The following is a 14,921-nucleotide window of genomic DNA, read 5'->3' as shown; positions in this document are numbered from 1 at the left end:
ACATGATACCAGCTTGAGGCTTGTTTCCAGCATAGCATTAAGGCTTTTACTTATTTAAATTTTAGCCCCAAGAGCTGCCGGCCCTACCATTATCACCATGGGTGCTTATGATTAATTATTCTCTGTAACGAAATAGTTGACCTTAAGTTATTTTCAAAGCCTGTAGAGGAGAGTGTCAAAGTCAACATTTGGTGCCAAAGTTTTCCATCTTTTTCAGAAATTGAAAATATTTTTTTCTTGGAACTTCTTATTCAAAAAAGCCAAGTCCCTGCAGGTCAATGTCAGTTTCAATCAGAGTCCTCTACATATCAAGACCCATAGAGCTGTAAGGGATTTAGTGTTTTGCACAGCTCTTATCTTGGGGTTTCAAGTTTAAATATAGTTGCTCCATAAATGTGTCATTGAAATGTGATTAAATGTACTTTCTCCCTTTCTGGCTCTTGTAGATCTTCGTTTTTGAAAACAACATCTACTATCGCTCCAGGGTAGATAACCGCTCTATTCGTTTGGTGTCTACTGGCAAGGAGGGCGTGATTTTCAATGGGCTCAGTGATTGGCTGTACGAAGGTAAGGCAGAAAACATTTTCTTTTTTCTTAAACAGGTAAATGAAAAGAATGATAACTATGGGCATAGATATGTCTCATAATTATTTGTGTGAACAGAAAAATAATTTGTATGTAAATATGTGATTTGTAAATATAAAACACCATCCACAAATGCTTTTAAAAGATTTGCAAACTCACAAATAAATTTGCAAATGTAAAACGGATCTGCAAATGCGCAAAAGATATTTTTACAAATAAAAAAAAAAACTTTGAATATCTCTTTAACATTTACAACTTTCGATCAGGCATTTGTGAATCCATTTTGTATTTGTCGACCAAAAGTGTCAAGGGGAGAACACTGAGGCATGAACTCAATTGCACGACTCAAAACTCAGACTCAGATAGCGTTTCAAAATAAAGACTTTACTGGAATTTGCACAGTAATAAAACAAGGAAAACAAAACCACTCTTTCGAGGAAAACTATAATGCGATCTATAGCATAGGTCCGTGAAAGGTCCGTGAAAAGATCCGTGAGGTAAGCCGATACGTGGTCTTCGAGAGACAACGAACTGACAATTAACAGGAGGGAGCTAACACAATATATACACAGGTAAAGGGGACACAGTTGGAAACAATCAGGGCGGGGAAAATAATCAAGGACGCAGGAGACAGAAAAGGGGCGGGGAGCGTGGAGGCCTGAAATGAGAGGAAGAAATAATTAAGGGTATAGACATAAAGCACAAGACAAAGGGACATGACAACTCTAACATAAAGAATAAACTTTCACAATAAGTTTCTTGGACATGACAGTACCCCCCCTTCTAGGGACGGCTCCTGACGGCCCAGGCTCCTCTGAGTTGAGGCGGTCAAAATCCTCAATGAGGCTTTTGTCCACGATGAAGCGGGAAGGAATCCATTGCCGCTCCTCAGGACCATAACCCTTCCAGTCAACCAGTAACTGCCGCCCTCTACCCCTTTTCCGACTAGCCAATAGTGACTTGACCGTGTAAGCCGGACCTCCATCGATCATCCGGGGGGGCGGGGGGGGTTTGACGGTGGGAACCATAGCGTTCTCCTTCAATGGTTTTAATTTCCCTACATGGAAGGTGGGATGTACCTTCATGGCCCTGGGAAGCCGTAGTCTCACTGAGACTGGGTTTATGACCTTGGTGATGGGAAAAGGACCCACAAACCGGGGAGCCAGTTTTCGGGAGAGTACGTGGAGGGGAAGGTCTCGTGTAGAGAGCCAGACTTTTTGGCCTGGCTGGTATACAGGGGCTGGTCGGCGTTTTCGGTCTGCTGCTCTTTTAACCAGTTGTGAATTCCTGCAGAGTATCTTCCTAGCCGCAGCCCACACGCGCCGACAACGCCTGACCAGAGCGTGGGCAGACGGGACCGTGACCTCCCTCTCCGTGGCTGGGAACAGTGGCGGCTGGTAGCCATAAACACAGTGAAACGGGGACAGGCCCGTGGCAGAAGTAGGGAGGATGTTGTGTGCATACTCAACCCAGGTGAGGTGCTCGCTCCAGGAGGATGGATTCTGGGACACCAGGCAGCGCAGGCAGGTCTCCAGTTCTTGATTTAGGCGCTCTGTCTGGCCGTTAGACTCCGGATGATATCCAGACGAGAGACTGACCGTGGCACCGATGAGGCTGCAGAACTCCTTCCAGAAGCGTGACACAAACTGGGGGCCCCGGTCGGAGACAATATCCTTAGGGAAACCATGAAGCCGAAACACATTCTGCATCATGACCTCCGCCGTTTCCTTAGCTGAGGGCATCTTTGGCAGAGCAATGAAATGTGTCATTTTGGAAAATCTGTCCACTACCGTGAGAACTGTGGTTTTACCTCTAGAGAGGGGCAGGCCAGTGACGAAGTCCATGGAGATCTCTGACCAGGGCCTGTTGGGAATAGGGAGTGGTTGTAATAACCCTATTCGCGACCTGGAAGAGGTCTTGTTTCGAGCGCAGATAGGGCACGCCTCCACATACTCCTTCACCTCCTTCTCCATGGATGTCCACCAGAAACGTTGTTTAACAATGAACATAGTTCTCTTGACTCCGGGGTGACAGGTGAGCAGCGAAGTGTGAGCCCAGTGGATCACCTGTGGTCGCTCGGCCTCCTGAACAAAAATCCGGTTAGGCGGGCAACCCCTTGGTGCAGGAGCTCCAGCATTGGCACGTATTACCTCCTTCTCTACTGGCCAAGTCAGCGCTCCTACCACCCGGTTCAATGGGATGATGGGTTCCGGCTCCTTGGCTGCAGGCACAGGGTCAAACAGACGGGACAGAGCGTCAGGCTTGACATTCTGAGACCCCGGCCTGTAGGAAAGAACAAAGTCAAAACGGTTGAAAAACAAGGTCCACCTAGCCTGGCGGGAGTTCAGTCTTTTGGCCTTTCTGATGTACTCCAGGTTCTTGTGATCGGTCCAGACCACAAAAGGATGCTCGGCTCCCTCCAACCAATGCCTCCACTCTTCCAACGCTAACTTCACGGCCAGCAACTCACGGTTTCCCACGTCATAATTTCTCTCTGCCGGGGAGAGCTTCCTGGACAGGAAGGCGCAGGGGTGAAGTTTGTTGTCCTTCTGTTGTTGCTGGGAGAGGACCGCTCCCACCCCCTCGTTGGAGGCATCCACTTCCACCACGAACTGGCGAGTGGGATCCGGCATGGTAAGTATGGGGGCAGTGGTGAACATCTTTTTCAGCCGAGAAAAAGCCTCCTCAGCCTGAGGAGACCACACAAAAGGCACCTGAGGGGACGTGAGGACATGAAGAGGGGCTGCAATAGCGCTGAAGCTCCGCACAAAACGTCTGTAAAAATTAGCAAAGCCTAAAAACTGCTGCACTTTTTTGCGAGAGTCAGGGGTAGGCCAACAGGCTACTGCGCTAACCTTCTCTGGGTCCATCATAACCTGACCTGGGGAAATGATGAAGCCCAAAAAAGTGACTGTTTCCACATGAAATTCACACTTTTCAGCTTTGACAAACAACTTATTTTGGAGCAGTTTCTGTAGAACCAGGCGGACATGTTGTTTGTGGGTGTGAAGGTCAGGGGAGTAGATCAGAATGTCGTCCAGATAAACAAAAACGAAACGGTTCAGAAACTCCCTCAACACGTCGTTGATCATAGCCTGGAAGACTGCAGGAGCGTTTGACAATCCAAACGGCATGACCAGGTATTCATAATGTCCTGAAGGGGTGTTAAAACCCGTCTTCCATTCATCGCCCTCCCTGATCCTGACCAAATGATAGGCGTTCCGCAGGTCTAATTTGGTGAAAACCTTGGCTTCCTGAAGCTGCTCGAAAGCGGACGAGATGAGAGGGAGGGGGTACCGGTTTTTAACCGTAATGTCATTGAGAGGTGAGTAGTCGATACAGGGCCTAAGAGACCCATCCTTTTTGCCCACGAAAAAAAAACCTGCCCCTGCTGGGGATGAGGAATGACGAATAAGCCCTGTCTTGAGGGAGGCATCAATATAGTCCTTCATGGCCTCTTTCTCAGGTCCTGAAATTGCATAAAGTCGACCCTTAGGAATGGGAGACCCGGCAATCAAGTCAATAGCACAGTCATAGGAGCGGTGAGGAGGAAGAGCCAGAGCTTTGGACTTACTAAAAACTTCACTAAGGTCGTGGTAGCAGGAAGGAACTGAAAGTACATCCGGAAGATATATTTTTGGGACTGTATCCTGCCTAACACTCCCAGTGTTACATCCCCTGTCAATCTCTGCTACCTGCTTAAAACAGAGATCAATGCAATTCTTTCCCCACCCCTCCACCCTCCCAGATTGCCAATCTATGTGAGGGTTATGAAGTTTCAACCAGGGAAAACCCAAAATGAGTGGATGTTGGGCTGAGTTAAATAAGTGAAAAGACATTGTCTCATGGTGGTTATCATTACATCTTACTTCTAAAGGCTCCGTTTGGTGAGTCACTTTAAACAACAGCCGCCCATCGAGAGCACTCGCTTCAAGAGGCTGGGGTAGAGGTTTAGTTTTTATGTCCCATTTCTTAACTAAACCCCAATCCATAAGACTTTCGTCCGCCCCTGAGTCAATGAGAACACCATGAGTAACTACATTGTCTCTGATTTGTACCTGGATCCGGGTCAGGGTGCGAGGAGGAAAGTCAGAGGAAGAGATCCGGCTCACCAACGTACTCCTCTTCATTGGTGAGCCTCCTCTTTTACCGGACAAGCCGCTTGTGGGTGTCCGCGCTGCCCGCAGTAGAAACACAGACCTTCCTTGAATCGACGCTGACGTTCTGCCAGCGACAGCTTGGCGCGGCCCAACTGCATTGGCTCCTCCACGGAGCCAGGGGGCGCTGTTGTCCGGAACGCAGGTGGTGAGGGGTGACGGGGCCTCCAAGAAGAAGTAATATCCAGCGGCGAGCGTCTCCTCTGGAGAGGTGGATCAACCGCATCCTTGGATTTATTCCTTCTCCTCTCCGTCAAACGATTGTCTATACGTAAGGCCATGGATATGACCGAGTCCAAATCAGCGGGCAGATCGAGAGGCGCCAGCTGGTCTTGTAAAGAATCCGAGAGACCGCTGACGAAAGCGTCAAACAATGCAGCGGAGTTCCAGCCGCTGTCGGCTGCCTTAGTCCGGAACTCGATGGCGTAGTCAGCCACACTCCGCTGATGTTGTCGCAGCTTGATCAGAGCCCGAGCTGCTTCCCTGCCCGGCGTGGTTTGATCGAAGGTCTTCCTCATAGTGTCTATGAAGTTTTCCAGAGACCCGCAGATAGGCGAGCCTCGGGACCATTCTGCCGTGGCCCACGCTGCTGCTCGGCCGGAGAGATGAGAGATCATAAAAGCCACTTTGGAAATGTCCGTGGGAAAAGCAGCCGGTTGGTGGTGATAGTGTAACTCACACTGCACGATGAACGGCCGGCAGCCTTCTGAGTCCCCGGAGTACCTTTCGGGTGGAGCCAGACGCATGGAAGCACTGTGCGGCTCAGTAACCCGGTTGGGATCGAATCCGGTCACCGCTGGAACCGGAGGAGTCGTAGGAGGAGAAACAGCCTGCAGGTGAGTGAGCACACGCTGAACCTCTGCTGCCAGTAGATTAACTTGGGTCGTCAACGATGTTTGTAGTTCCCCCTGGCTGCTGGTTAGATCCTGCACTCCCTGCTGCATGGTGGCCATACGCTCCTCTTGTTGCCCAAGACGTTGGCCCTGAGAACGGATAGCGTTCTTAATCTGATCTGAGTCGGCTGAGTTCATTTTGATGGTCAGTTCGTACTGTCAAGGGGAGAACACTGAGGCATGAACTCAATTGCACGACTCAAAACTCAGACTCAGATAGCGTTTCAAAATAAAGACTTTACTGGAATTTGCACAGTAATAAAACAAGGAAAACAAAACCACTCTTTCGAGGAAAACTATAATGCGATCTATAGCATAGGTCCGTGAAAGGTCCGTGAAAAGATCCGTGAGGTAAGCCGATACGTGGTCTTCGAGAGACAACGAACTGACAATTAACAGGAGGGAGCTAACACAATATATACACAGGTAAAGGGAACACAGTTGGAAACAATCAGGGCGGGGAAAATAATCAAGGACGCAGGAGACAGAAAAGGGGCGGGGAGCGTGGAGGCCTGAAATGAGAGGAAGAAATAATTAAGGGTATAGACATAAAGCACAAGACAAAGGGACATGACAACTCTAACATAAAGAATAAACTTTCACAATAAGTTTCTTGGACATGACAAAAAGTGCGCTTGTGGATCTCACATTTCTGCTTTTGGATCTCAAATCTTTGCTCGTGGATCTCAAATCTCTGCTTGTGGATCGTCTTTTTACACACACGGAGTTTTGAGACGACCTTTCCGCTGATCTCGGCTAAAATCTACTCGTGTCACTCGGTTATTTTCGGAAGCCACGTGATGGCCTGCTGATGGCGACATTTCCGCATGGTTTTCAAAGTAAGAGCATGAGTTTGTTTAATGCGCTGTTTTTTTAATGAACTGCGGAACATTAGATGCCATGGCCATGGGAAGTAAAAAAAACAAATTTTCGGCGTTGATGTATCAACATTCATAATTAAGTAAAGATAACACCCTTTTCACCCCGGTTCCATTTTCCATTTCCCCTGAGAGGCTCAGTGAGGTAAAGGACTCATGAGTGTTTAGATTGTTCACTTTAGTTTAAGTTATCTGTGGGTCTCAAACGGTTTGATCACAATTTATGTAAACAAACATTTTCAAAGCACACCTTTATAATTATTAGGATAAATAAAAACAGGTTTGAAATCATTCCAATGTGTATAGACAGTAAACCAAAAATATCCTTTAAAACTGGAGAGATTCAAAAATATGCATAAATAAATAACTGTTAACTCGGTAAAATAAGATATAAATGAACAACAAAAATAAAGTACGTTACATTTATTTGTTATTGGCTATACATAACAAACCTACCTACAGATAGATAGATATATATAGATGGATAGATAGATAGATAGATAGATAGATAGATAGATAGATAGCTCTAACATGTAGGGTAACATGTAGGGTTTCCCATTAATGCTATGGGCTACAGTGACATTTTCTACTGCAACACTCTCCACACCCACATACAGCTACACCCGCGAGTGTTACAATGAAGGCTCGATAATCAGCTCACGGCATATCAGAGAAGATTTTTTTTCTTAAATATTGACGTTAAAAGCATCAACCTGGTGCACTTTTGAGAGCAAAATTAAGAGATCTATGGATACATCTCTCAACACCCATATGAAACAGAACTGTAAACAGATAAGCTACTTTTTCTTTATGGATATTTTAGTAATCTTTTTAAACTGTATTCTTGTTTTAATGTCATATTTCATACCTGTTTTTCATTTATTCTCTTATTGTTTTATAGCCTAACTATAATGATCATATGAAGGTGTGCCTCGGAAATACTTGTTTACATAAATGGTGATCAAACTGTTTTGAGACCCACTGAGATAACTTAGACTAAAGTTAACTATCTAAACACTGAGAGAGTCCTTTACCTCACTGAGCTGACGTTATCTGACAGGAGAGGACTTTCCTTTCACTTAGTTGTAGAAACAGCTTCTAATATTGGTTAGCGCAGCAACAACTCTCTCTCGCTCTCGCTCTCTCGCTCACTCGTGCCACACAGACACACACGGAGCCGAGCTTGAATGAAACACCCAGAAGTAGGCTACTTGTACTGTACTGTAGCATATCATATCAAGCAGAGATTTGAGATCCGCAAGCGCATTTTTGGTTGACAAATACCAAATGGATTCACAAATGGCTGATTGAAAGTTGACAATGTTAAAGAGATATTCACAGATCTTTTTTTTATTTGTGAAAATCTTTAGCCTATATGCAGATCTGTCTTACATTTGTAAATGTATTTGTGAGTTTGCAAATCTTTTAAATGCATTTGTGGATGGTGTTTTACATTTACAAATCACACATTTACACACAAATTATTTTTCTGTACACACAAATAATTATGAGACATATCTATGCCCATAGTTAACACTTGCCTTTTTGTCTGTTGAATATAAAGCAAGAACCTACGGAGCCCCTGAAGGGACCTGAGAAAAAAAAAAAAAAAAGGGAGAGAAAAAAGAAAGTCGGGATAACGGGTTAGTATCTTGTGCGCACGAAAAAAATTCTCGAGAGCCAGTGGCGGACTGGCCATTGGGACATTCGGGACGAATCCCGATGGGCCGGTACCGCGGGCCGGTACCGGAGTGCGCCGGTCCGGCCACTCGGCCCACTCCGATCGGGCCACAGGTCCACCGTTTCCCCGCAGCGAGGATCCCCCCCGTTGACAGTTTACGTGGGCTGGGCTGGGTGAGATTCCCGGGATGATTTTTAGTCACAGTCCGCTCCTGCACAGAGTGGAGCTGAGCAGATCACACAAACATATCATGTGCTTTGGTGACCGGACATCATAAAACTAATACAAGGGGGAGTAATGTGTGTGTGTGTGTGTGTGTGTGTGTGTGTGTGTGTGTGTGTGTGTGTGTGTGTGTGTGTGTGTGTGTGTGTGTGTGTGTGTGTGTGTGTGTGTGTGTGTGTGTGTGTGTGTGTGTGTGTGTGTGTGTGTGTGTGTGTGTGTGTGTGTGTGTGTGTGTGTGTGTGTGTGTGTGTGTGTGTGTGTGTGTGTGTGGTTAAAACGTAACAGCCTGTGGTCACTCTTTAGCTGTTCGGATGATGGTAAACACAGTGTAGGCGGTGCGTAAAAGCTCTTTGGAGCGCTGGTACTGCTCTTCTCTGTGTTGCACGTCCCGCTGTCTCCTGGAGTGACCACACACCCCTGGCCGAAATGTCTTCAAAATTAAGTCTGAGTTTTTTAATTCATTAATTTAAGTTTTCCGCACTCTCGCGGGAATATCTCCGCAATGGAGCGACCTTAAGTTTCAATTGCGAGAACCCAGCGCAACACCTTCATCCCACAAGTGGTCCTTGGTATGAAAACGTTTGAGAAACACTGCTTTAGGGGCTCCGTAAGAACCAGTAAAAAGTTTACAGTATTTTGTTAAGTTGTTCTATATTTCCCAAAATGCGAATTTGGCTTTAGGTTTTTCTTTTATAACTATTACTTTGTATAGCTTCTAACTATAGAGGTATTTAGCTGACAATATTATTCATTCTTGAAATTGGGGAACAGGATGCCTCACTCGGTCAACCTGCAGATTTATAGATTGAACCAAGAATAATTTGTTTAGTAGCTAGCTTTAAAGGTGCTGGTAAGTAGATTGTTTTAATTTTGGACAAAGCAAGACTAGCTGTTTCCCGCTATTTTACATTCTTTATGCTAAGATAATCTTACCACTGCTTGGTATAACCTTATATATAGTGTACAGCAGGGTTCTGCAACAGGCGGACCCAGACGCCAACGCTGACCACGGGGCGATTCTATTTTAACCGCCGCCGACAGGGGGCGAAAGAGACGAATGAGCGATACAGGGAGAGAAACACAGAAGAAGAGATGAGAGAGCGGCAGAGAGAAGCGGAGAGGAAAGTGAGTGAAGAGAATAATTAGCAATACAGGGAGAGAAGAGAGTGAACAGGCGTGTTAGAGGCAGACAGGGAGAGACACATAATTACACAGAGAGTTACAAGTGCGTGTGTGTCACGCGAGGCAGTCGCAATTTTTACAGGCTCCCACTACCTTAGCATCTGGCATCTGCTAGCATCTAGTTCTCCTGCTTACAAACATTTAGCCATCCCTGCTTATACAAGTAGTAGTTTTAGTTGTCTGCGGTCTGCGGAGACCGACTCCCACCTGTTCGCTATTTATAGAGCCCTGATGAGAGGACTTCTAGACAAACAGGAATAACTACCGCCGAAACTGAATATGTGACGTGGATCATAAATATATCAGCAATCAAACAAAATCTTCAATTTCTCTTCACACAATACGTCTCCTCGCAGTATCAATACTAATTCGGCTGACTTTTATATTTGATCCAATCGGTATATTGGTATATGTACACCAGTTATGTAGTCTACTTTTTTGTAGTGGGCATACTGTAATAATTGTATTCATTCATCCTAGAGCGACGCATCGCGGAGCGACACCTGTCTCGAAGCAACACCTCATGAACACCATCACACTCACTAATGCATAGACTAGTCTTGAGACTGGTTATGTGTTATCAACATGTCAATGTATTATAAGCATTTTTATGTGACTTAACTGCCAGTGACATTAACAATAAAAAAATAAAAAAAAGAACAATGATGGAAAAAGTCCACTTATCTTCTAGGGTTGAACAATTAATCGAAATTTTTATCAAAATCTCAATATGGCCTACTGCAATTTTCAAGTAATATACAATAAATATGCATGCTACAGATGTCCTGGCCCACACATCATATTCTACACTTAAAAAAACATCTTTGTTTCACATAGATCTGCACAAATATCACACAATAATCATTTAAAACATATTTTTCAATGCATTAGATATTTATTCAAACTTGTTCAGCCCTATTATCTTCCATAAATCATTGTCAAACTATGTACTGTATCAGCTTAAATGAACAAGCAAAGATCCTTGAAGTGCTACAAGACAAATTAGCTTCAAACAAGAAACAAATGAACAAATAAGCTTCACCTCAATAAATGAGGGTAGAAAAAGCACTCAACATGTCCATACTGGGTTCACTGTGTTAGTCCACAAGCCCTGTATGTAGCCTCGTCAATGAGAACAGACAACTTTCTTGAAGACGTCACAATACTGTGAACTATTTTTTTCTGCATCTCTTCTGCTATGTTCTCCAATTTTTGTGGAACTGTACCTTGAGTGCAGACTAGTGCCCATGTTGGCACCATTTTTTCCTTAAGCTCAATGAGACTATCATGGTCAATAAAAGGTCGGTTCATCTTCGCAAGATAGTATGCTGTTCTGAATACAGAATCTGTCTCTGCAAACACAGTCTCTGACCCAGCTCTCACCAAATTTCCAACTAAATCCTGTCCACCTTCTCCGTGAGCTCCTGGGCTATTTTGTGTGCTCTGGACGTCTCATGTCGTCTAATCTTGTTTCTCAAAGAGGCCAGAGATGTTGATCTGCTTGAATCTGCAGGACTGGATCTTAAAGTGCACCCACTCCTCAGCCATAGACACTCGTTGTTCTGTGAGGAAACCTTTTGATTTTGTAGCGCTGCAAAGAGCACAACCTGGAAATAAACAAAACCATGACTAATTAGCATAATACAAGTTTTTACCAATAACATCTGCAGAAAAGAGTCAAGATTTGCTCAGAAGTATTTAATAAACTGCTTACAATATTTACATCATGGCTAACAAATGCATGAAAATCAGATAAAAGGAGAAAAATGTTCCACTTTTCAATAGCTAATTATTTGACAACTACTGATAACATATAGTAATGTAATGGTGCAAATGTTTTAAATGCACTTTTAACATGACCATAAATTAACTCTCATTTGCATAGTCATTGACTTTATGAATTTATGTTGTTTAGAACAGCTTTCCTTTGCATGTGTGCTGACATTTACCTAACTTTCTGTCCCTCCACTCTAACCAAGGATGCCTGTTCTTAAATTCCATAGCCTGACTTTCAGTCCACAAGGCTGGCCAGGAGCTCTCATCTCTTTCCAATGACACAAGGAGATAATATAAACATTGTGTTCTGTTTATGACCACACACACACACACACACACACACACACACACACACACACACACACACACACACACACACACACACACACACACACACACACACACACACACACACACACACACACACACACACACACACACACAAAGCTACACACACACAGCTACACACACACACACGCAGTATATCGCTCCCTTTCTCTTCCATTGATCCGCCACACTAACGTTGATCAAGTTAGCTACGAAGTTAGCTAGTTAGCTACAGTTACGTTAATGATAACCATGCTAATTTCACTTACCGGGTAAATTTGCGGTAGCGCCGGGATCGTTCTCTGTCACCTTTAGGACAGCCGCCTGACTTGGCTCTTCTTCTGAAGTGGTAATAGGGGAAAACTTCGGAAAACATTGAAATATTGTCGTCTGTTTTCGTTTCATGTTTGCTTCCTGTTTAGCGCTCCGCAAACTTGAATGGTGGACGGATCAAATTCTGATAACGTTAGAGAAACGTGGGGTTTGTCAGAGCCGAACAAAGTGTGTTGCTGTTGGTTAGCAACAGGCCACAGGCGACGGAAGCCCCAGACGTCCAAAAGTATTAACACAAAAGAGGCTCAAAGCGTGTAAGCACAGTCACAAAATGATGTTGTTATGTATCATCGCTCATTTTTAAGAGGGTATACGGAAATCACTGGCATTTTCTAGTGGGTATACGGCGTATCACGTAGACTACACCACTGATGTACACCATAATGGTGCACAGCTGATAGAAAGGGACACCTGGTGGTTAAAGCATGCTATTGAAATGTATTATTAGATATTAATAGGAGACACAGACAGACAAACTAATAAGGCTTTATTTAAACATTAAAGAATATTTTAGGTGAAGGTCTTATTTTGAATAAGAAAAAAGCTTTGGGGGTATACATATTAAGCCTGACGAAGTACTAATATATTGCTTTCCTGCAATGTTAACTACTGTATGTTTAAGCACTTATTTTAACTGATATTATACATATGTATTATACTCTTATAAGATGTATGTAGATAGTATAAGAAATGTGCAGAATAGGACAGTTTAATGGTGGAGGTATACACACATATTGATAAATGTCTTGTAATGCACTGTTGAAGAACCTGTGACTCAGGTTTTTCATCTCCGACCTTGTCAGGTATTGAACAATCAATAAATAAACAACACAGAATTATGTTACAGAATTTGTGTGATACTAAATGATTTACAAATAAACACAACTGCATATTTACAACTGTTACACATGCTGATGTAACGCAAATGTTTCCAACTTAGGATCAATAAAGTATATCTCATCTCTTTCGACTCTACTTCGAACGATATAATTACTAAGAAAGCACTTATATACCAATAAAGGACTGGCTTATCTAAAGCCAGTTGAGTAGCACTTGAAATGCTTTAGCTCTATGAAACCTGATGTACTTATATGATTCTGTTTTCTTCAAGTTTGTATCTTGTTGGTCGAACGCACTTATTGTAAGTCGCTTTGGATAAAAGCGTCAGCTAAATGCAATGTAATGTAATTTAAGATGATCGATAGTTATGCCATATTAGCCTCTGAACCTTGACAAGTGCATGTTTCAGGCTTATCAATTAACAACAGGAGGGGTCACAGACATAAGACCAGCTGTTAAATAAAGCTCTTCTGACCTTAGCTGTCATGTGGGTATATATTAATGCTGCCCATTATGGGCACAAGCAATTTTCACCCATTTATTAATTATATGTTTTACATTTGAGTGTTTCCTATCCCCTAAACCTCCAGGGATGTACACAGTTTAATACTGGCAACTTCTTATTATGGGAAATACGAAAACGTCTTTTAAAACTACAATTCCCAGTAGATACGTGTCATAGAGCATGTTGCAAAACACACAATAGCCAGCATGTGTAGTTCTGGGGACGGGGTGGGGTAGGGGGGGACGGGGTGGACACATTCAAATCCAGTTTTGGACAGTCTGCCGTGGTTCCATCCCATTTCAAAGGTGTTGTTCGACGCTCGGCGTAACCCTCGGCGCACTCTCAAACATCCAATCACAGAGCTTGAGGACTATCACGGGGTTTGTCAAGCGAAGCGGAGAGAATACTTACTTCCGGCCGTGTAAAATTCTCTAAAGCAACTACTATGAGCTGCTCCGACCCTCAGTCCTGACGGACTCCAACTTGTGTTTATTAATCAAACAAATAAATAAACACAAGGATAATTATGTGTTATTGTTGGGTAAATAACAGTGTGTGGTTTAGAAAAGAATACAAAATTAGAAGGAAAAAACGATGAAACAATAATGATTTCAGTATTCTGAGCCCCTATACTCTCCCCATAACTGACGGCAACAAAAGTCCTACATTATTCAATTAAAATAAAGAAGTAAAAACAATAAGTGTGGCTTGATATTGAGTAAGAAAAAGGTTGAAAAACGCTGTGAGAATGGATCTGCGGAGAGCATTTCGCCGCGATCCCAACTCCTCTATTACCAACGTTCAGGGAGCCGTTGAAAACTGGCTTCAAAGGGGTACCCTGTACTTAATAGAGTGACGGGGAGGGGCCCTGACCGTCTGTCAATATGTGACGGGTTGGGAGTGAGAACGTGTTGGTTACACAAACAATTACCGGTTGCCTTGTCACAGACAATCTGCTCGACAAAATATGTTTGTCTTCTTTGTTTTCCTGCGATGATGGTTCTTCAGGACTGCTTCTTAAAGGTCCCATGTCATGCTTTTCCGGTTATTACCCGTCCGCTTGTGTGTTTTGAAGGTTTTTCTGCATGTAAACGGTGTGCAGAGTCAAAACCCTTAAAGTACACCCTGTAGCGAGAAAACTCTAACACAGAAAATACCTCCCCAAAACGCCTCGTTAGTGAAACGTCATCATCCATTTGATTCTTCCGGGTACTTGTTTACGAAAGCACGTACCCAGAACTAAATGGGCCAATCCGTGGAGCCGTTACGTTACGTTAAGCCCCCGCTGATTGGTCCAAATTGACCAATCCACACACACACTCAGTGCAGGCAGCTCTGCTGATTTCTGCTCCCTGGCTTCAGATTGATAACAGACAGTTGGGATCGCGGCGAAATTCTCTCTGCAGACCCATTCTCACAGCGTTTATCAACCTATAAACATTTTTCTTACTCAATATCAAGCCACACGTATTGGCCCCCGCTGATTGGTCCAAATTGACCAATCCACGGACTTCCTCACACATACACACACACACACACACA

At 43.9% G+C, this 14,921-nt stretch overlaps 1 protein-coding gene across 2 annotated transcripts in view; it reads left to right on the top strand.

Annotated features, from left to right (window-relative positions):
• Window positions 1-14,921, top strand: part of LOC307026621 (A-type potassium channel modulatory protein DPP6-like) — a 352,894-nt gene that overhangs the window by 297,259 nt on the left and 40,714 nt on the right. For both annotated transcript variants that reach the window (XM_079662165.1, XM_079662164.1), the window contains exon 8: window positions 447-567. In XM_079662165.1, coding sequence (XP_079518291.1) covers window positions 447-567 — 121 coding nt within the window. The remainder of the gene's footprint in view (window positions 1-446; window positions 568-14,921) is intronic.

The sequence above is a fragment of the Notothenia rossii genome, assembly GCF_949606895.1.
Source record: "Notothenia rossii genome assembly, chromosome: 12".
Taxonomy (NCBI): domain Eukaryota; kingdom Metazoa; phylum Chordata; class Actinopteri; order Perciformes; family Nototheniidae; genus Notothenia; species Notothenia rossii.
Note: the sequence above shows the minus strand (reverse complement) of the source record. Positions and strands in the feature narration are given on the sequence as shown.